General features: G+C 39.2%; 1 protein-coding gene across 1 annotated transcript; it reads right to left on the reverse strand.

Moving 5' to 3' along the window:
- Positions 1-774: 774 nt before the first annotated feature.
- Positions 775-20,239, reverse strand: LOC101846412 (denticleless protein homolog). Its single transcript, XM_013079776.2, has 15 exons — positions 19,751-20,239; positions 16,719-16,813; positions 15,890-15,926; positions 14,493-14,588; positions 14,021-14,203; positions 13,424-13,489; positions 12,614-12,717; positions 12,112-12,185; positions 9,683-9,783; positions 9,200-9,304; positions 8,379-8,491; positions 7,600-7,689; positions 6,624-6,741; positions 3,745-4,853; positions 775-1,744 (listed from the first exon to the last, which is right to left on the reverse strand). Exons 1-15 carry the CDS (start codon positions 19,809-19,811, stop codon positions 1,688-1,690), a joined length of 2,409 nt encoding a protein of 802 aa, XP_012935230.1. The 5' UTR covers positions 19,812-20,239; the 3' UTR covers positions 775-1,687.
- Positions 20,240-20,479: the final 240 nt, after the last annotated feature.

Raw genomic sequence — 20,479 nt, forward strand, 5'->3', positions numbered from 1 at the left:
AACTTTGGAAATAAAACAAAACGACAGAAAGTAATACAAAGATCATCGCCAGGTCTTTCCAAACAGCCTAAGTACATAACGATCGTTAGTTACCTTTACAACTCCAAGATGAAAAGCAGGAAAACTAATTGCAAAGACGACTGAACAAATTGATTTTCGTGGTGAGAAGAAAAAAAAAGTCGCATTTTAGTTTTTAGTAATGAAATGAATGTCAACTAAATTTAAAATTATTATTCACTTCCTTTTTCTTTGGAGCAAAGGGTGTCAGAATCAACAGTTACATACTTTTATATATATATATATATTATTTACATACATGTATACAGCATTTACATGACAAATATATGTTTTTAGCATTGCAACCATAAATATTACAACAGCTTGCTTTGCCTCTTAGTGTAACTAAAAAATATCAAGGTCTCATCATCTTTTTTACACTTGCAGTAATGGTAATGATCAAATAGAAAGCTTGGTGTAGAGGGACTTCCACATCCGGTTTTATACCTTTATGATCTGACCTGATCACAGCACACACAGTAGCACATTCCACAAAGAATGAGAGACAATAGCTTCAGGATCGGAAAAAACATGAACTGAATGAATGTAGTGGGGTACTCTGAAGGCGGGAGACAGATTTTTATTACAAGTAAAATCGTGTCAAAGTTTAGGAAAAGTTTTTCGACACTTACAACACAATAAGGTCATATATATAAGAGCCGAAGATCAAAGGTGTTACAAGAGAGAAACAAACACTAAAAAGAAGGAGAGAATTGGAAGGATAAATGTTTGACAGGAAGGAAGGAGCAAACCATACCAGAGCACCAGTCAACCACCCACTCTCATCATTTTTCACACTTGTAGTAATAGTAAATATCAAATAAAAAGCTTTGTGTAGAGAGATTTCCATATTCGATTTTAGACCGTTATGATCTGACCTGATCACTGCACACACAATAGCACATTTCACAATGAATGAGAGACAATAGCTTTAATACTGCTTCATGATAGGGAAAAAAAATATGAACTGAAGGAATGTAGTGGGGTACTTTGAGGGTGAAGGACAGATTGATATATATATTATATTACAAATAAAATCTTGTCAAAGGACTCTGAGGTAACGACACTGAAAAATTAATAGGGTTCGGAAATCTTTTCCAACCGAGAACGACATGAAAAAAAATAATATGGAAAAGCGAATCATTTCTTTTACAGACATATTCAACATAAATCATTTTAACAACGTGATTGCAATTGTGCCGCTGTGTCTGGACACTAAGCATAACAACCATATAAAAACAGAAAAAGACAATAGAAACAGAAAAGATCATATCATACCAGAACACCCATCAACTAACCCCATACATGTTACAATTGAAAACATGCGTGATTTCTTTGAAAATAAACCCATAACCACGTGATTCTCTGGTCATGGCACAATATGTCATTCCAGCTACATGAAATGACAAATGAACAACACACATAACACCGGTCAATAAATACAAGATAAACAGTTCCAACATTATCCTCTCTGAGCACATCATGACCACTGAAGAATGATCAATCAAAAAATCAAAAGTTGACCCTCCAAAAAAATTAAAATAGTACTCCATTTTGTGTGCAAGCTGGAAAGCTCAGGCAGCTGTGCTGTAGAAGCATCCAGTGTTTGCTTGTAATGCAGCTCTCCAAATTACTGCGTATCTTTGTTCTTGAAGTAAGACTGGATTTTCTTCATTCCCTTTATGGTCTGAAAAAAAAAAAAAAGAAAGAACATTTAAACATAGAGGAGGTGGGGTTTTTTGTTGGGTACATGTTTTAGTTTAGTTTTAGTAAGGTTTTACGGCACTCGCAACTGCATAAGATCATATGAGCACCAAGGGGTGGATGTTAACAGAGAAGTCCAAACGCGGAATCAGACTTACTCTGCTCACCTCTCTAGCCTCAAAATCACAAAGTCTGCTTCGACTATCAAGGCACCCATAAAGTAGCAGTTCACAAGAGAGTGACAAACATAAAAAAGAGGGAAAATGACGATAGTAAGGATGAGCGTGCGGGGACACATTAAACCCTTTGCAAAAAGAGTCAGGAGCCCAGAGGGGGGGGGGCAGAAATTGGAGACAAAAGCAAACGACAGAACATTGTTAGAGAGCAGGAAAGGATGAGAAAGGAGATCACTCTCAAAACATAACAATTACTACCATGTTGTAAAGTATCAATTATGAAGCCATGAGAGCATTCCATTAGAGTGAACACACTCAATAAGTGGCCCCTCTATCCACGAAATAAAAAAAATGATGCAAAAAGCGAAACTGACATTAGTGACTGCTAAAACTAAAAAGATAAGAAAAGTTTTGTAAAACAGACAGAACTGACATGAAAATGAGAACAAAAAAAGCTAGGTTTAGGACTTCTGTTCGAGTAAGTGCCCCAGGAAGTACTCACAAATATGATATGTGCCTTGCCTGTGTAGTGAAATGAATGGTAGTTTTATAATGAGTCAATAAAAAGACTGCACTTTGTCACAGACTAGAAGAATAAACGCTACACTGAAAAGATATAGAAGAAACAACCATACAATGCAAACCCAGAACACCCACCAAAAGCCTCTGTAATGAAAATCCAGCAAATGTTCAGTAAGAAAAAGAAAAAAGATTAACAAGGTACGAGACTGCCGTAGTATGAACATAACATGCTCACATGTAACTTGCTTTCGGAAGGCTCAACTGAAATAACACTCCGACAAAGTAAGTACCATGAAAATGTGACTGCCTGCTTCAACAAGGCAAACAGAAAACTATAAATACCAGCGTCAGTAGTGTAACAATTAGGCACGTTGTATCCCTCTCAACTCGGGTTGGCCTTGACAGGCAGCGTCAAAGCAGCCCGTCTCTTAAATGATCTAAATTGTGTTGATGGGGACTCAACCCTGAGCCCCGACCTCTTGAGGCTACCATGCCCCTCTGCCTGAGCGATATATTACTAACATTCATAATATCGTCAGAATCACATTCCATATAATAATAATAGATAGCATTTGTATAGCTCAAATCCCTGCTCAACAGCAACCTCTATGCGCTTTACAATCTATACTAATACCCCAGCAGACCTGAGAGCATTCTGAAACAACCTCAACTTCCTGGGAAGCATACAGTGCAAGCAGCCATTTATAGGCGCTGAAACACTAACATACTGACAAGATCTTTCGCTGTCTATGGCCTGGTACCTATTTCCACCTGGGTGAAGTGAGGAAAATTCGTGTCAATAGCCTCCATTCCCAAGGACACAACGTCGGACCCACGGCTTGAACCACCGACCCCGCAACCTCACAATTACGAGTCCAGTAGCCTAACCACTAGGCCACCGACGCCACAACATATCCCACTCAGGGTAGTCCTTGTCACTACCAGCATCTAATTCAGAAAGATCTTTTAAAAAATCAATAACGTCTTGTGTTGTAAACACTGTTTTCCATACGCGTTTTGTCTCAGGCGGACCGTGTTGGGGATGGGGTCTCGTTCATCAACTGGTGGCTAGTCATACAGTACAGGCAGTTTTACATGCCACCGTTGTCCTGGTGGCAAGGGCTCAAAGGGTTCAATGATTTAAATAGTGTTGATGGGGATCTCAGTGTTCTAGGGTCTGCTGAGGACTTAGGGATATACATTATAAAGCGTACTAAGCTTGTTGTTGAGCGGGGATAAGCGCTTAAACAAATGCTGTTCATTATTTATCATAATGATTTATTACCTTTGGTGAGGATTTCCCCAAAATCCGCTTGCCCTTTTCCTCTGGGCTTTGACCCAATTCCGGTGAACTTTTCTGCTTAGCAAGTCTGAGCCTCGTCAGCCAATCATCTCTCCGAGGGGTGAGAGACGAGGAAGACCTGCGGGGAGTGGTGGGGTTTCGACCCGCCAGCTCATCCATCACCAGATTGGGCAGGTTGTGCGTCGGAGAGTCGGATTCCACAAAATCTTCACAAGACAGTCTTGATGGAGTTGTGACCACAGGAACCTCGGGGGCGTGTCCCCCTGACACACTCTGACTCGTCACGGATTTGTCACTCGAATCACAGGTAAGTTTCTCCCCTTTAACAATTTCACCGGTGTGAGATTCTGAAGACGGTTTATCATCGTCAAACAGAGAGCCTCTAACACAAGAAGGGTGCACAGCCTTATTCTGTCCATTGGATTCAAGTCTTGTCAAACAGGGTCGCTTTGGAGAGCTTATTTCATTGGAGAATTTGGGAATCTTCTTGGGCGAAAGAGAAGGAATATTTTCAGAAATCATCCCTTCTCCTCGCCAACGTTTTGATGGAGGAGACTTAGCAGGAGACTTGGTTGGTGATTTGAGAATTTGTATTTTCAGAGGTGGTAGCATGGAGGGAGTCGATGGTGGCGACTTGGAACTTGAATCATTTTCTGAAACAACAGAAAGCCGTTTTGATCCATCACCTGCCAGTAATCCGCTGGGATCTGACACACAAGAAGCATCTGGTTCAAGCTTGGTCCGTTTCACCGGAGTCACGGGGCCGTCAAAAACCAAAGAACTCGATGACCCTGAACACCTCTCAGGCTCTTCACCCTTCAGAGAACGTTTTTCTCCTCCACCGCTTGATGATGTGTCATTATTGCTATTTTGTGAAGCTGATGACTCCAGTTTCTGAACTTTACAAGGTGAAGCACCGTCAGTAGAACTTGACGCAGCGCTCAGAGATTTTCTCTTCAACCAGCCCAGGAGTGACGGTGACTTGACCAGCTTGGGAGAACTGAGGTTGTTTTGAGGTTTAATTTTCTCTGAAACTGACAGGTCCTGGGAGGTGGCGGGCACAGGAGGTAGGTCAGCCGATGTAGATGTTCCTGGTGAATAAAATTGCATACAGACATATGAGACACCACACAAACCAAATTCTTTAAGTTTTTGTAAGAGTTTTACAGCACTTGCAACACAACAAGGTCATATAAGTGACAAAGATTAAAGGTGTTACAAGAGGATAACAAACACAAAAAAGAAGCAAACCACATAAGAGCACTCACCAACCACCCACTCAAATTCTTTATCACTTTCTAGACTGACAAAAGCAACATTCATTAAGACGTAAAATGTTCAAGAAATATGTGAGGCAGCGTGGAGGAATCAGGCTCTCGTCAATTTTTGGATATGTAGAGTTATTGGTATCATCTTAAAGCTTGTTCACTTGTCTTTATTTGGATGAAAAAAGTATCCATTTATCTTGAATACAAGTCGAGATATTAACGAAAGAAGGAGGTGGGGGTCACCTGTTTTCAGAGGTAAAATTAGTGAGAAAATGGCCGCCAAAGTTTAGTTATTTCCTTAGCTTAAGAGTCTGTGGTAACTGAAAATTTACATTTTCTGTGTTTTTAATCAACGTTTTTCAGAAAAGTCCACACAGAAATGAGTTCTTTAATGGGCATGAAAGGTGTTGAGCCAAAAAAACAAAAATTTAATCAATATTTACAAACCTGGGGAAAAATGCAAGTTTCTTCATTTTGCTTATTTTGACGAGAGCCTGATTCCACCACGCTGCCTCACATATAATTTGTGGTTGCCCCAGATCTACTGATGACAACCCCGCAGAGGCAGAACTCTGCCCCTTTGAGGGCTCACGACAGGAGCATTCAGTAAAATAGAATCTACTTAAGAGCCAATTCCGATCTATGATTTGCAATGGTAAAGGACCTATTGATTACAAAAACATCTGCTGTAAAGTAAGTGTACGGGTTTAATGCCTCCATCAACACTATTAGGTTATTTAAAAGGCGGGACCTCCAAATTTTAACGTCCGTTTTGCAGTCTGGGATTCAAACGCGGGCCATCCGCTCCACAGTCCTGCACGATACCAACTGGGCTAATGGAGCATCCACAACCGCTGTCATTTTGATTTGATAACAGATAATTATTCCCAATTGTGTGTCCAACGTTTGATTCAGTAAGTCCAAGGCTTCAGTCCCCAAGGCAATTTAGATAGATACTCCTTCAGGGACATCCATTCTTCCTTCCTGTGCCAGTCTACACTACAATGCCATGTTCGAGACAAACATCAGTTTTATAATAAATTTTGTAATGGTAGGGACTCTGACGGCATACTTAAATGTATTCCATCATCAGTCTACTCCCCTCCTATTTCTAGTTTTATGTTTTGTATGTTTTCTCAGACGAAAAGTTATCTGATCAGTTCTTTATGCGCCTCAAGTTCTCATCTTAAAAACAGTAAGAAAATATAGTTAAGCCTGCTTTAACAATCACCTATACAAACAATGCTTCCCGCTCTCCCTTTGCTTTAAAAAAAATATTATTAAGGAATATTATAATTATACTGTCCAAGACATCCAACTGTCAAAGACAACCACTTTTCTCAGCAACAATGGATGGCTGTTTCAGACAACTTCAACTGCATGTTTTAATCAATAAAAGCTCCCCACCCCCTCCCCCTTCAGGAGAAGAAAGGGAGAGGGTTTTGGGAAGGAAGAAATGACGGCTAACAAAAAAGATACTGAAGAAAGAAAGGGAGAACAAAGAGAATTTTTTTTAAAAAGAAGTGCAAAGAGAAACAACATAACGTATACAAGGCTAATTAGCAGCTATATAAAAAAGACAAGAGTGTGTACCTCTTTCCTTGGAAAACCTGCGTGCTCGCCCCACCCATGGTGGCAAACGCTCTTTGTCCAGTTCTCGGCAGAACACGCGCCAGAACTTTGTTTTAGCATCGTCAGACAGAGTAACCAGCTGGAAATGCAGATAGCATCACAGTAACCAAACACCTGACAAATGCTAAAGGGGGTGTAGAACATTTTTTGTTGTTGTAAACTGTAACAACCCCCCCCCCCCAAAAAAAAAAAACCCAACAAAATTTAGAGAAAGAAAAGCAAATCAACATTGCAAGGTTTTTGAGTTTCACTTAGAGTTCTATGGTACTTGCAGCATAAATATGTCATATAAGTACTGAAGATTAGAGGTGTTACTAGAGAGCAACATACAAAGAAAAGAAGGAGGAAAGATAAGGGTGATAGTTAATAGAAAAAAGGGGCAAACAATACCAGAGCACCTGCTGACCACCCACAAGCTACAAAAGAAAGAAAGGCAACTGAAAGGCAACTCAATGTTGCAAGGTCAAATTTGTCCACGCAGCAAACAGATTAAGGGAGACACAGACAGTAAAGTCACTAAAATTACAACTCAACAGGAACAATAAAACCCACAATGTCACACGTTGCTTTGTGAACACTGGAGCGATGAAAGGAACAACTTGAACAGCTGCTCCGTTGTAAGTTGTAATATGCAAGTAGAAGAAGTCACACGCAATTGTAGGATGAGGTATAGAAAAAGTTGCAACACATTGAAATCTAAGAGACTGTCTTAGCATAATATTGTCATTTATCAAAATACAGTTGAACCTGTTCTAAGGACCACCTGCCCTGTCCAAGACAATCACCTGTATAACCCCCCCCCCCCCCCGCCTTTTTTTCTTTATTATAATGACATTGTCCTTGAAGACCACTTTTCTTTTCAGCAATGGGTTGTCTTCTTGGACAGGTTCAACTGTAAAGTCTGTAAGAAAACAATGAAGGAAAAAAAAGTATTTACCTTCGTGACGTCGTTGGGGCACCATGCAACACTGGTAACTTCGGCTGTGTGACCTTTGAGGACGATCGGAGATGCCTTCGGTTTATTCACCTTTCATTTAGAAAAAGAGAGCGTAAAGAAAGATAGGTATTATAGATTTAATAAACACACCTTACATTTTATCGTCACTGTGCTAGCAAAATGGCACATTTCATTTAGCTACTTTTGAGATAAATGAAAAAAACTGTTTACCTACACTATTTATCATCTAATAACGGTAAGACTTCCCATGCATGTTTCTTTTGTGACTGCCAGCACATTTTTGTTTTGATTTTTTACCAAAATATAGATATAGTAACCACCACACAAAATAAAAGGCTAGTTGCATTTTGGCACAACCCTGAGTAATGCCATTTTGCTTGCACAGTGACGATATGTAAGTATCTTTACCCATTTACCATTCCTGGCAACAACAAGAACTTTAGTTTTAATAAGAGTTTTACGGCACTTGCAACACAATAAGATCATAAAAATGCCAAAGATTAAAGGTGTTACTAGAGAGTAACATACAAAGAAAAGAAGGAGCAGAGATAAGAACGATAAATGTTTGACAGGAAAGAAGGAGCACATCACACCAGAGCACCCTACCAACCACCCACAATTAGGTAATTATCTTAATGTTACATAACTGCCACACTTATGTAGAGCTGTAAACACAAAACAAAAACAAGAATGCAAAACTTCCATCTCCGTTAATCGGTTAATGAGTACGACAGGCATATTGGAAAAAAACCAAGTACCTGCCAGATGTAAGCCATGTCATCGCTAGAGCCACTCAGGAGATACTCGTTGTCTGGGCTGAGAGCTGACTTGACGTAGAAAGTGCTGTTTTTGTGTCCACTCCAGCATTGCACTGAGGAAATAATCAAAAGCATTAATGCAGCTCAAGATTGAATATTTCAAAACTATAAAGAAAAAAGAACTGTCTTTCACAAGAAAATGTCCATCAGAAAAAAAGATAAAAATTTTTAATTAAAGATTTTCTGTCACTCCTTTACATTACCATCTTATGAATAATAAAGAGCAATCATAGTTAGCGTAACTCTGCTTAATCTAGTAAAAAATTCTCCCAAAAAAATATTTTAATAAACCCCACAAGCATTCCTAGGCTTAATGGGTTATCTTGTCTTACCTCAGGCATATAAAGAATTACAAGAGCATTTATCATGAGACATTGATAGCAAAGTCTCAAACTAAGCTACTCCAGGCTAGCCTAAGGGTAGAGTCGAAATAATCCAAGACAGTCACCCACTGCCATTATAACATTTTTTAAAACGGAATATAAGAGGATGGGAAGAGGTAATTTGTTATAGTGATTGTCTTGGACAGGAGACCATTAGAGCATGTTTGACTGAATTTATTCCAGATAAATTCCCTTTCCCTAGGTGTAAATGCACTAATATGAAAAATTCTAAATGGGCAAGCCTGAGCCTTCATGTGTAAAAGTCTTTTGAACGACAGAAATGTTTCCGTAAGCTGCACATAGATCTCTCAGAAAAAAAATCATATATATGACAACATTACAAATCATGAAGAAAAATGTTTACTTCATGTATCTTACCAGGTTTATCACTGTAATTGTGAATGTTGTATTCGTAAATCTTGTCGTCTGTACAACTTGCAAACAATCGTAGCCCATACATATCCTTCACCAAGCTAGAGTATCCTGAAAGAAAGAAAGAGAGTGCAACTTTTAGTAGACTGGTGTCTACGGTTTAACAGTTAGGCACTTTGCTGGTGCACACAGAAGACCCAAGTTTGATTTTCTTATGGGGAGAATCTTTAATGAGCATCTCAGTCTTTCTGCTGGCATGTTTTATCTCTCTCAGCCCAGGTTGGCCCTGCTGGCAGGATCAAAGCCTGCCTCCTAAATGATTTATGTCCATGGGGGTGTAATAACACCTACATTAAGAAACAAATCATTGTGAGACCTCAGCCCTAATGCAGTAATACCTTCATTGGGAAGAGATTTCTTCAATAGGACCACAGACATCTTTTCAAACAAAATGTTCTTTAAGCCACAGTAAAACTCATCAAAACTTACCGCGTTTCCTTGTGTTGGAGCCTGGGTAGTGAAACACATGCACTGGGGTGGCCCCTGTTCCTGCTCGATAAGTCTTGCGAATATCCCAAACCTTGAGACAACTGTAGAACAATTCCATCCCATACGTATTAGAGAAGAAACATTTCACAAATTCCCAAGTAACAGGGATCTATCATTCTCATCTCTCCTCTTTTTCTTTGCATGTTATGATCTAAAAAACACCTCTAATCTTCTGCATTTTTATGACCTAATTGTGTTGCAAATGCTGTAAAACTTTAACTAAAACTAAGCAAACATTTACATGGTGAGAATCAAAGTCAAGGTGGAGAGTGCATTTGGTATAAGAGATGTACACCAAAGTGTTAGAAGAGGGGATTTCAACAAAATTTACTGGAGGGAAGAAAAAAACCCCAAACCTTTCCTTTGAGAACTAAGCGATACACAGACAAAGATATAGATGACTTCAAATTCTTCTACTCAGATGACAAATGCAGTGTACAGGAGATGGTCTAAAAATTAAAAAACATTCAATAGACCTGCATGTGAGCCTCAACCAGATTGTCTGAAAATTTTGCGCAACCCCCCCCCCCCCCCCAAAGCCTTTGTGGGTGTCATAAGGAAGGACATCCGAGTAACGAGCGACCACCCCAACAAACACTAAAGAAGAGACCTAACCCTAACCCTACCCCCAAAAGAACCTGCAACGGGCCTCATGTAAAAAGGCCAAAACAAGTCCTAAATGGAAAAAAATAAATTTTTAATCAGAAAACCACACTCCAAAACAAACAAGGAGCATATAGATATCAAGATCTATATGGCTTACATCTACATTGCTATAGACTATACGGTTTGATACAATAACTCAGCTGAGTCTAGATTCTAGATCTAGATCTAAATAAATAAATAATTCACGCACCTGATGAAATGCTTATTTTTACCAATATTAATATTACAGCACAACCTATGATAGGGTTTGACACAATAGAATTGGAATATGAATCCTCCATTGAGGTCTATAATGATCTATATAAATCTAGATCTAGGCTAGATCTAGATTCTATTAGAACAAGTGAGTCGGACTTGAATGAATCCACACGATCTGAACAATTGAATTAGTCAACAAACAAAATTTAAAATGACCGCTCGAGCATGAAACTGAAAGTAGATAATTTAAGTTGTCGTCCTTTTTCGTATTCGCATTTCTACTTAGGTTCCGACAATTATGTCGGAAACGCCGACGTCGGCAGTCGGCGGTGCGCGCATCGGCGGTCGGCATGAAAACGCAGACGGGAGAAAAAGGGGTCGCTGGCAGTCGGCCAAGCCTCGCACTACGCGCATTGACTGATACAGACGGGCCTAGCGATAGCATCGGCCGGTTCGCGGGTCGGGTCGCAATTGTCGGATTTCAGACGATTGTCGGCAAACATGCAGGTCTAATTCAATAAATAGCTTGAGTCCCTTCTGATATCAGCTGACATATTACTCATTAAAAAAAACTTTTGAAATGATTATACCAAAAACTGAAAGCGCAGAATATTCAAATATTTATACTGATCAGGAGTATGCCAGTGGATGTTTTTTTTAAAGCAACAGAGCTTAGAAATTATTCCCGCAAACAGAACAGTCCACAACTGTTCAAAGAATTAAAGATTTTGAAAATGGTGAAATGGTATAGGTTTAACGCCCCTATCAACACTATTAGGTTATTTAAGGGGCGGGACCTCCAAGTTTAACGTCTCTGATAGGACCGAGCCAAGTGGGAAGTTCGTGTAAAGTGCTTTTCCCAAGGACACAACGTCGGACTGAGCTGAGGCTCGAACCCCCGAACTCGCAATCTCATGATTACGATTAACCACTAGGCTACCGATGCCACCTAAAGATTTTGAACGATTTCTGGGAATTGTTGGATTGTGCTAGTAAAGTGCTGATAAAATGTTTCGACGGTAAGATATAGTCACACAAGACAAGAATCAATTCCAATTGGGGTTTGTTTGTTTGTTTTAGTAGAGGTTTTACGGCGCTCGCAACTGCATAAGGTCATAAGAGCACCAGAAGAATAGAGGTGTTACAAGAGAGTAACAAACCGGCGGGTGTACCACCCACTGTAATTCCTAAAATTCTTTTAAAGTGGCAACCCTCAACTATTATTTGTTTAAATATAATATGTACATATGTTTTAAACTAGTACAATCATCAAAATGCCAGCGTGGAGAAGGGGACCAAACTGGAACAAATCCTTCAGCACTGTAAGACACAGAGGGCTTTGAGACAGGAAACGTGGCCAACCCCACTGACACTACAAGAGAAAATATACAAGCCAACAGAGGAACTGAGCAGGACCGCCTAATATATGACAGATACCACACTTCAAGTGTGATGCGATCGAGAAGAAGTTAGAATTGTTTAAAATCTTGAACGTTCAGACTCACCCGTCCACAGCTCCTGCAGAGATGAGGTAGTTCTCGTTCTGGAACAAGACACACGTCACGCTTTGTTGCGCATTCTGGAATAAATGGAATCTGTCAGTTGCAACCTTATAACTAGACTGAGGAATGTAAATTTTCCTCAGTAAGTCCAACACACTTTTTAAAAATATGTTACACATTTCAATTGTGAGAGATTTATAAGGTTAACTTTTTTCTTGCTTTATCCTTTTCAAAACTTCCAATTCTTTAGAAATCAATAAATACAGGAAGGAATTTGTAGCTAGAGAGAAGAGTAAAATTCTATTTTTCAGTGGGAACAAAACATCTTACTTCTAATCATTAACCATTTTGCAAGTCATCTTTCAATCACATTGTAACTGAATTTAAGTGAAAATTAATGATTTGTGAAAGAAATTTGAGTAAAAGCTGACACTACTGAATGCACTACTTTTCCTCCTAAAGCACGGATGAAAACCGAACAAAAGGAGATATCCACAAAACTTACCCCAACCACAGTAACTGGAGACTGCTTCCGGCTCCTTACTGATGAGGTTGCTCGCAACAATCTATGTGCATGAGAGATAGTATTTACTGGAGGAACAACACCATCTGTAGAAAAAAAAAAAAAAGTGCCACATAATAATGAGATGAGCATGCACTTGTATAAGTACAAAATCTGAACACCTGTACAAAGCCTTCCTCCTCATTCACGTGTGAATTCAGAAAATTGAAGGACCAGTTATTAGTCAAACTAATTCTTTGACATACTTTCTTGAAGCTTTGATATAAGTCTATCGGGTAAAGTTTAAGTTTACTTCTAGCTTGACATGAAAAAAGCTGGCAACATCAACAGAGAGAAGTAGTGGGATATAAGAGAGAGAGAGAGAGAGAGAGAGAGTAGTGGGATATAAGAAGGAGAGAGAGAGAGAGAGAGAGAGAGAGAGAGAGGGAGGGAGAGAGGGAGAGAGGGAAGGAGAACAATACAGATATCACAGAGGGTAACACTTTCTAAGCTCCACAATAGCAGACAATAAGTTCACGCGAAAAGCAAAATAGGAACGGAAAAGATAAAGAATAAAAGAAGGACCAGTCAGTGATGCCCTTCAAATGCTTACGATTAAATACCAATCACTTGCGTTCACACACCTTAAAGAACACCCCAAAATTACCAAAATCATTTTGTGTCTATGCAGTGAGGGACTTCATCGGGATTACGACACTGACTTTGGGCAAATCAAAAACTAAACGTGCATTAAAACAGATGAGTTAAGCATTAACCCTAATAATTGACTAAAATAAATAACAAAAAACAAACCTTTATGGTAAATCCGTTTGTCCCATGTCATAATATGGCCATCTCGAGAGCCAGAACAGAAAACAGCTGTAAATGAAGACAGAAAACAAATTTCGTTTTACAAATTGAATAATTAGTTGAGGAGAAAAGTGGATACCTTAGACAGGTGGATGTACTGTACAGTGCCAAAATTCAGAGGAGGGTGGTAGTGGTCATTATTTGTACAGGTTATTGTCTTGGACAGGTACCGTCAGAGTCAGAGCAGATTCAACTGTATTTACATCAGGCTAAGTTTTATTGGTATTATGAAGAAATTGCTATTTGTAAAACTTTCCACCTATGGAATGTCTGATGAAAATCTTCATGCATCAATCAGCAATCTGTTTCAATGCTTCAGGCCTTTCCACCTTTCACAGCACCAAGGCCACTACTGATTGTGCAAAAGTTTAGTTACAAGCTTTATATTCTAATCACATAATCACAACAGCAACCCCCCCCCCCCCCCCCCCCCCCAACTGTTAGTAAAACAAAGTTTGAAGTAACAAAGTAACAATCACATCCACAATCTTCTTAAAACAAAACAAAACAGAAAAAGCTAGAAAAATAACGAGTGCTAACCATCATCGCCAACCCTGCAGGAGATTGACTTGATGCTGCTGGCGTGTCCTCGAAACGTCTCCAACTTCTGACCAGTGGGCACATCATGCAGGACAATCGTCTGGTCACCCGAACCAGAGAGAATTCTGTCTTCCCCCTGAAGCCATTCGAGGTCAAACACGGCATTGGTGTGAATCTGCCAGGCTGTAAGAAAAACAGGATACTCCTTTCAGGGCACAATAAACTTAAATTTAACATTTGTTCCATAATGACATTAAGAGAGAAAAACACAGCATGGTACAAAGTGAGAAGAGTGAAAATGTATGGAGAACGCAATAAAAAAGATGCTAAAAAGATGCACGGAATTTATAAGTGGGATGATATGGCTCTGCAAGAACGTTTAAGTCTCAGACTTTTCACAATCTGACACCTTCAAAGATCAAGAAACTGCCATTATGTTCAGACTTTCCATAACAATAAAAATAATACTTACTTTTTATAATAGCATGTCTTGCAGTCTTATGTGTGTTGTACAAAATCAAATAACCATCCTCATCGACAACACTCAGAATATGCTGATGCTGTGGCACTGGGAAAAAGAAAAAAATCAATCAAATTTGTTTCAATCATATGGGAATCAATCATACGGGAATGAGTGTTATAAAATTTTAACATTTCTTAATTGTATATGGTATTTGAAAGACATGAGGATTTTAGAGGGTGAGTTTTTTTTATTGATACCATTTGACTGAATCCAGATGTTATCTCATGTTTCCTTTTAAATCATTGTATTTATTCTATGGATAACTTTCAACTTGTAATTTCCAATCCTATGGTTAAATTAAGTCAAAGATCTTCAATTTTAAAGATATTTTACAAGGTGACGCCCTTTCAGGTCTTATAAAACAGCTGCTGAAAATCTAAATTTAAAAACTTTTTAGTAGTTTGGTCATGTTTACTAAATGAAGAACGAAAGAAAATACATATATTTATCCAGATCTTAAATTCAAAAGTACACAGAAATATGCCCATGACCACTTAAAGTTCACTTTGAACACACTGGGAGCAGCACCATTAACCCTATCTATACGCCCTGAGGTCATTTTGCACCCCCGGGGTTGTATTCTTCACATTTTAGAAAACTTCTTGTAAGAAGATGTCTTTGAAACTTCCAGTATTTCTCAAAAAATCATTTTGACAGACTGCTATGCAAAGCATACCGATCGGATTAAGGAGTAAATTTCCTCTTTTGAAAATGGAGGCACAGAGTTTCCTCACGTCATATGGGTACGATAGTAAAACATGATGTACGGATAGGGTTAAATAAAGTTGACATCTTTTTCAGAGCTTAAAAACACAAATTGTAGTGTATTCATATCATCACTTTTCAGCTCCCTTTTCATTTCTTTTTACTTCAGTATACTTCGATCTCATCATCATTCGCATAAATCAGGGATCATAGAGAAGGTTTTCGCCAACTCTTGAACTTTGGCAGTCGATCTGATAGACTTTCGTAAATATTGTGCACCCCCCTCCACACCAGTTTAAAAGATGCAAAATAAACCAAAATATAGAAACATTTCACTAACAACTTTCCTCTTGTGCTTGATTGACTTTGTCCTCGTATGCGGGATGCCTTAGGGCTGATCTCAGGCTACTCAAGACCTACTGCAGTCCGACTTAAGACAGGTGCGGTTAAGACCGCGGAGCAGATTTTGGGAAGCTCTCGCAACCTCGGAAAATCGCGGATCCACAGAAAACTGTAATCCTTGATAAATGCAAGCCTTATATCATATGGTATCCCCCTTCCTCCCCCCCACTCTTCAACTATCTGAAGTATTGTGAATAACAGCAGTCTAAAACAATTTTTATGAAACACTTTGCACTTACTTTTTGCAAAAGCACATGCCAAAGGGGGCACTGACATCTGTAGATGTAGAAACAAAAAGAAATGTTCAGAAACACTTTAAAAAGTACCTGAGCAGTGGCTAATGACATGTCTAGAATACACAATTTAAAAAAAACAAAACATTTTAAAACAAAATAATTAAAGGAACAACACTAATCGCATGATCAAATAAAAACTCAAACGATTTAAGCTACAATATGTTATGCACTTGATTATGCATTTATTTTCACAGATTTCTGGTTGTAAATTACAGTAAAGGGTTGGCTTCTGTTATCATCTCTCAAATGATGCCGGAGAAAACAGACAACATCGCTATTGCCCCTGAGCCAGTGTCTTACCTTCCCTTTGCATAAAAACATCTAACGAAAGAAAGTTAACGTTCATGGTTTCATCAGCATATAAGTACACAGGAAGCATACAACAAGTAGAATGATAACATCAAGTTCAAGTTGAAAGTCAACAAATATAGATTCCACTCACCGAGGAGAGGTGTTTAAGGTATAAGAATAGTTTTGCCTTGGTGTGTTCCAGCCCAGCTTCTCAAACTCCTTGACCGTTCTCCACAGATTTTATTTTTATTGGGTCTCCCTCTTTTTTATTTGCCGCCTGAAGCCTCTACAAAGTCCAGCCCATTACCAAGTCTTCAATCTTGAGGACAGAATTATAATTATGACAATAAACATCACAGGTTTTTTTTTAGTTTCTCATTCTATCACCACAATTACTTTTAGATTAAAATCCTGTGGAAAACAAAACTGTATCCTATAAGGTCTATGATTTTCATCAAGTATTATAAAGTACAAGACTCACCCCATCATCGTCGACTGTGGAATATTCATCCGAGCTATAATTCTTGAATTTTGTGAGTAAAAAGGATAGATCTGACGGAGGCAGCATTCGTCCAACTGAAAATTGATTTTAAAAAACAAAACAAAGCAGTTATAGGTCATTCTAAATCAAGACCAACATCTTTGTCACATGTCGAGACTTAAATCTATAATAGTACATTCTAAAAGCTGTTTCCAGCTCAAGACAAGGCAAGTCCAATGCAGCACAGTGAAAACCAAACATAACATAAAGCTATCACTGTAATCCACAAATAACCTGTTTGAAAAGGAAAGCCATTCCAAAAAAAAAAATGTTTTTAATTATTAAAAAACAGAAAGGATAAAAACACAATTATTTTTATATTCAAGCCTCACACAAGTATAATTCTATAACAGAGGCCAACAAGTATACTTAAAGGTCACTGAAGTCATTGGTTTGCAGACACTCGAGATCAACACTGTGGTCCACACCATGATGAGCCAAACGGTCAAGTGTCGGGAGAAAGCTTCCTTTCAAAGATATTCTCATACATACACATTGATGTTTGATTGGCAGTCAATCTTTTGGGAGAGAGACGTGGTTGAATGCTTTTGATCTCTTCCCTGAAAGAATTTCTGTGGGTGGAGACGCCCTGTCCAGAAGACTAGATGTTTTTCAAAATTTGCTACACGAGTGACTAAACAGATCAAATGCCGAACTAAATTTAAAAGTAGAGGGAGAAACCATCTTGGAGATCATAAAGGACTCCTATTCTACAGGATGAGAAAAGAAAATTCCTTTTTTAAAATCAAAATGCAAACTCATACTAGTAGAGTTGGTAAATAGCATTACACAGAGAAGGGGGATGCAACGAAGATCAAGGATTGAGAGTTTAGTTTCTTTCTCTGTGCATGCTCATAGCAAACACAGTGAACAGATTTTCAGGTCTCAATTTTTTTTAAAGTAAAGAAATATTTAAAGCATGTACAAAGCGAATTCTGAATATGACGAAAAGATTTCCACATTCCATTGATTTCGCAATGAGCATGCTAGACTGTAGTCTTATTGGTACAAGGAAAGTACCCCCCCCCAAATGTATTGTAAACATCTCAGCTAGAGTATCTACTACCTACTTGAGGTGTAGATGTGATATTTTTCCTGCAACTTTTCAAGAGGCAAAATTAAACCTCACGGACCTGGCTGGTCAAAAAGGTCCTGGAACGACATAACATGTATATATATATATCTATCCACAGACGCCACACACTTTGCACCTCCCCACGACATCCTAAGGATACCAGATGTAACCATGCAGAAGAAGGAAAAAGTTAAAAGTTAAAAGTAAAAACCTCATACTTAAACAGCATTTTGACCTCACAAATGCCTCATCTAGTGAAGGCTATTATTATGAGTGTACCTAGTCAGGTGTAACTCAGATTATTTTTGTGTCATTAGGCTAGTTGTGTAAGTATTATAATCACATATAGTATAATTATCATATTGAATTGAGTGTTCAGGCCCAGTTGGGTAGCCAGTAGTGAAGTGTGGTGTAAATCTACTGTGTCTGGGGGTGTCTATCATATTGCCTGCGAACACAACATATCCCACCGAATTCCTACCTAAATAGGAGGATCTGTAAGGACACCCCACCTGGACTGCCCTTTGTGTGACTGCCAGGATAATATGAAGACACCTTTATTCTGGGGGGAGAATAACCCAAGTCTCGCTATTATAATTATCACCACCCCCCTCCTGGAGAGAATAGCTCCCACCCTGGTGTGGGCATGAAGCGAGGACTCCCCCCCTGATCTCTCGAAGGTCGATAAAATCACCTAGGCCCTTGGTGGCTTACCGCATGTGGTTGGGAACTAATAATAATAATAATGTAAAAACATTTTTCGCCTCTCCAGTAAAAAAAAAAGCCTAACTATCGACGCTACTGGGCAGGATGTTGGACCGGCCACACCATTCGTTGTTTACACACTTTACGATGGCAGGCCTCTCACTCTCTGTCTGCCTGCACACAATAATGCTCCTGCGCGACGGTAGAAGGGTTGTAATCATTCAGACCAAATGGGCGAGGGCGTTAAATCGTGTTAACTAGTTTAATAATTAAACAATCCCAGCTCTTTTCTTCAATTTTCTTTTCTTCTTTCCCTTTCTTCTTACATTTGGAGTTAGGAGCCAAAAAAGAGCCAGAGAGCCAAATGAAATATTCTCCGGGCCAGACGTGATCCAAAAGAGCCAAATTTCTGGGATTTGGCTCCAAACTGACAACTCTGACTGTGACTATTCGGACACGAACAGAGACGAGGATGATGCTGTGGAGATTCAGCCATGGGTCAAGCCGGCTAACATCAGCCCTGATCCCTCTAGGGTAATTTCCGGTAAAATGAGGGGCTGAGAATAGCGAGACATGGGTTATTCTCACCCGGGGTGAGAATAACCACTTCCTAAATATGATACAGTATCGCACCATCTCTTTACCTTATTTTGCACTTAGCGACCTGCTTAGCACCTAGAAATCTAGATATAATCAAGATCTAGATCTATTCTAGATCTACCTCTGCCTCTCCAGATATCAGAAATACTTTAGTCTTTAGACTATAAAGTAAAGCGACAAAACACAGCTGATAAATTCAGTCCCATTCGACAGACCAAAGGGCTAGAACCCAGATGGCCTCTGGATCAGATATAGATCTAGATTCTAGATTCTAGATCTAGAGATCTAGATCTAGAGATCTAGATCTGGAAGGACTTCCGTAACGAGCGACCACCCCATCAAACACAATATAAAGAAGAGGCCTAAACCTAAACCTACCCCAAGCCCTCAATTCTGCTCTGTCTCATAGTGGTCGCTCGTTACGGAAGTCCTCCCCTAGATCTAGACTTTGATCTAGATTCTAGATCTCCTTGGCCCTAAAATAGGCTAAAAGCGAAGTAGCCAGGAGTAAGTGTGCCTTCTATCATAATCATGGCAAAGTCAAGGCTCACGAAAAAGCAGATTAAACACAAGCATGCAAAATAATTCTTACCGCTCGGACAGTCTCTTCGAAAGTGATTACTGCTAAGATTTCGGTTTCGGCTCGGATGCATTCTCTGCTGGCTTGCTGATGAGACAGAGACCCTCCTGCTGGTTGATTTTCAGTCCGCCTTTCGTGTTCGACGTCAATAAACTCTTAGCCTCTTTTATCTGCACACAGTCTTTGGAAGATTTATTAAAAATTACTCTTGCTCCTTCATGGAATGTGCAAGCCTCAGCGACAGTGCTCTGAAAAAATGACAGAAGGAAAGAGTAAAGAATACGCAAAATATTGTTCACCGGTTTCTACAAAGTGACAACTCCATTTCATTCATACAGCGACGCAAACACTTACAGTCTCTGTCTCCCGCGATCAAAGCAAAGACCGACCGGCACGATCTTCACACACGAGACTCGACAGTAGCTTAGCCCCCTCGATACCCTAAGTTTGAAGTTCACGAAGGCTTCTCTCTTTCGCCGTTCTGTATGATATCATTCCTTATTTGCATTATCTATTAGTGAGGTTGTAACATGGGGTCCATTTTTCCACTGGGTAAGAATCCAATAACTAACCTGAAAGAATCACCGGTACTTAAAAGAAATCTGAACTTATCGAATATCGAATTTAATATTGGAACAATCAAAAAAGAAAACAGTACTCGATTAGTATTTACGCGCCAAGTGGAAAAATACTTTCGTGTTTTTTTAATGTATGTTAATTATGATATGGTCTTCTCATCAT

This window comes from Aplysia californica, unplaced genomic scaffold (assembly GCF_000002075.1).
Source record: "Aplysia californica isolate F4 #8 unplaced genomic scaffold, AplCal3.0 scaffold00062, whole genome shotgun sequence".
NCBI lineage: Eukaryota > Metazoa > Mollusca > Gastropoda > Aplysiida > Aplysiidae > Aplysia > Aplysia californica.

Bases quoted from the DNA above. Each gene is read 5' to 3' on its own strand.
- LOC101846412 (XM_013079776.2), bottom strand. From the start codon at position 19,811: ATGCATCCGAGCCGAAACCGAAATCTTAGCAGTAATCACTTTCGAAGA. The intron at 13,490-14,020 runs GTTAGCACTCGT...CTTCATTTACAG, and splicing joins CTGCAGGGTTGGCGATGATG to CTGTTTTCTGTTCTGGCTCT. The intron at 9,305-9,682 runs GTAAGTTTTGAT...TCTTTCTTTCAG, and splicing joins CTCCAACACAAGGAAACGCG to GATACTCTAGCTTGGTGAAG.